General features: G+C 56.6%; 1 protein-coding gene across 1 annotated transcript; it reads left to right on the forward strand.

Annotated features, from left to right (window-relative positions):
* The first annotated feature begins 713 nt into the window (after positions 1 to 713).
* LOC127775583 (LRR receptor-like serine/threonine-protein kinase RGI3) lies at positions 714 to 2,616 on the forward strand. Its single transcript, XM_052301841.1, has one exon. The coding sequence runs from the start codon at positions 922 to 924 to the stop codon at positions 2,224 to 2,226; it is 1,305 nt and encodes a 434-aa protein (XP_052157801.1). The 5' UTR covers positions 714 to 921; the 3' UTR covers positions 2,227 to 2,616.
* The last annotated feature ends 205 nt before the right edge of the window (positions 2,617 to 2,821 follow it).

Raw genomic sequence — 2,821 nt, forward strand, 5'->3', positions numbered from 1 at the left:
GTTATCTATTGTTTTACCTAAATTGGCTCTGCTAGCCGGTTTAATCTGTTAAAACCTATCTTAATCACCGTAAAATGTTTAGGTGTTTCGACCGTGATTGTCTTCATGTAAAAAAAAGTTGTCAACAACTTCTTGTTCAATCGACTTGTTTATTACTGATTTTAAGGGGTCCTAATAGTAGAGAATGACGAAGCAAATTTTGCATTTGCCGTTGTTTGTAACTCCGGAACGTATGCGTGATGAAGCGCAACGCGTTTCTTGTCTAATCGACTAGTTTATTTCTACTACACAGCCGTAGCCCTAGAAACAACGGGACGTACCAAACATATGCTTCCTTAGCGAACCCGCAAATCGGCCATAAACACGGTGTGCCGTAGCTCTGTTGCCACTACCGCTCGCCCACACATTGTCATTATGTCAACCCATCATTACGAAGCGCAGAGGTACACTGATCCATCCAGAGACATACTCATATCCCTACGTACATCGGTACAGGTATACGCGACCGGCCGCGGCAGGGCCACACCGACGCCCTTTCCGGCTTTCATCCCGACCCGACCTAGCTAATCTATCAGCCGCCCACGCCCAGGCTTTTATCAAAACAGTCCATGGTGCACCTACCGACCGACGTTGTAAAGAAACAGCAGAGATCCACAGTGCTGTCAAAAAACCCAACCCCACGTTCCCACCATCTATTCATTCTTAAATCTCGAACTCTCTGCTGCTGCCGCCAGGCGCCCCAGATCCACTCGCTCGTCTCGTCTCTCCGCTCTCTTCCGGACTTCTACTAGTCGCACACTAGCACTCGCCACTCGCCAGTTGCTACGACTAGTAGCTCCACCTCTGTAGCCTAAAGCCCACCCCCCAACACCACCCTCTGTGAAGTAGCTTGTCCTCTTCGCCGAGGCCGAGGTGACGCACATGGCGCTGCCTCCTCCTCTGCTCCGCTTCTTCATCGTCGCCGTGCTGCTCAGCTCGGTCGCCGCATGGGTGGCGGCGGCGACGACGCTGCACGAGCGCGACGCGGCGGCGCTCAGGGACGTCCGGGCGGGGCTGCGGGACCTGCCGGGGTCCCGGTTCTTCGAATCCTGGGATGACGCCACCGACCCGTGCGACTACGCCGGCGTCGTGTGCGAGCCCGACGAGGACGACCCGGCCGCGCTCCGCGTGTCCGTGCTGACGCTCGGCACCGGCCTCGCCGACTCTCCCGGCCTGGCTGGCACGCTCCCGGCCTCGCTTGCCAGCCTCACTGCGCTCACGGACTTCGTCCTTTATCCAGGACGCGTCGCGGGAGCTATTCCGGCGGACATTGGGTCGGGTCTCCGGCGCCTCAGGCTGCTGTCCATGTCCGGCAACCAGCTGACCGGGCAGATACCCGAGTCCCTCGCCGGGCTGCCAGATCTGCACACGCTCGACCTCGGCAATAACCACCTCGACGGCTCCATTCCCAGCGGCTTGCTGCTGCCGTCTTCGCAGAGCCTCAAGGTGCTCATCCTAGCGAACAATGGCGGCCTCTCCGGGCAGATACCAGACCAATTTTCCAGCTCACAGCTTTTCCATGTCGACCTAAGCCGGAATTCCATCACTGGCTCGCTCCCACCGCTGGCGCAGACAGTCCGCTACTTCTCCGTCGCGGCGAACTCAATGCAGGGGAGCCTCGACGGCGCGTTCGGCAACGGTTCGGCTCCGACCGACTTGGCCTTCCTCGACCTCTCGATGAACAACTTCTCAGGTTCAATCCCGCGGGAGTTGTTCGCGCTCCCGAGCGCGTCGTCCCTTCTTCTGTCCCGCAATAACTTCACCGGGTCCCTCGCCGTGCCAGCGTTCGCATCGGAGGGTGCCGCAACGCCGCCGTGGTCGGTTGTGGACGTCAGCCACAACGGCATCACGGGGGAGGTCCCGGAGGAGCTAGCGGCCGTGGAGAGCCTGTACGTGAACAACAACCGGATGTACGGCGAGGTGCCGGAGGCGGTGGCCCGTAGCGTGTTCGCCGGCCGCATGACGACCTTCTACGCGCAGCACAACTTCCTGACGAGCTTCCCGGTGCCGCCGCTGCCGCTGCCGGACTCCGCAGCGCTGTGCCTCTCTTACAATTGCATGGAACTACCGTCCGCTTCTGCCGCCAACGGGTGCCCCACCATCGGCGGCCCAATGGAGTCCAGGCCCGCCGACCAGTGCCGGAGCAGCACCGCAGCCAACGCCGGCAGCAGCGGAGGGGACGGCTGAGCCGCCAACATTCCTCAAGGCTGACAGGTGGGGCCCACCTGGTTCAGCTCATCAGCTGGGCACGGGTGGGGGCGTGAGGAAGGGACGGCCAGGATAGCTAAGCCTGGCTCACACATTTTCGTTTTGTCCGTTTGTTTCGGGTGTGGTTTTCATGTGATTGGGTTTGAATTCATCGGCATCCGGGCTTGTCGTCGGGCGCGCAACGGTTACACGGCTACAAGGTTAGCGCGTTCTTGTGCGTGTGTGCAATTACTCGCTCTGGTAGTTTGTACGCTGCGTCTGTGTCACTCTGTTCATTGTGAGTAGCTGACAGTGTCCATTTAAACAACTCTGTTCATACTCTACTAAGTCAGCTAATGTAAAGGGAGGCACTATTTTAGGGGGTGTTTATTTTTTAAGTACATGTCACATCGGATGTTTGACGCTAATTTAAAGTATTAAACATAGACTAATAAAAAACTAATTTCATAAATAAGAGCTAATCTGCGAGACGAATTTTTTAAGCCTAATTAATCTATAATTATGAAAAGTTTACTGTAACATCACATTGTCAAATCATGGCGTAATTAGACTCAAAAGATTCGTCTCGCGAATT

Source organism: Oryza glaberrima, chromosome 6, assembly GCF_000147395.1.
Source record: "Oryza glaberrima chromosome 6, OglaRS2, whole genome shotgun sequence".
Classification (NCBI taxonomy): domain Eukaryota; kingdom Viridiplantae; phylum Streptophyta; class Magnoliopsida; order Poales; family Poaceae; genus Oryza; species Oryza glaberrima.

Excerpts from the sequence above, each read along its gene's own strand:
- LOC127775583 (XM_052301841.1), top strand. The coding sequence starts at position 922 with ATGGCGCTGCCTCCTCCTCTGCTCCGCTTCTTCATCGTCGCCGTGCTG.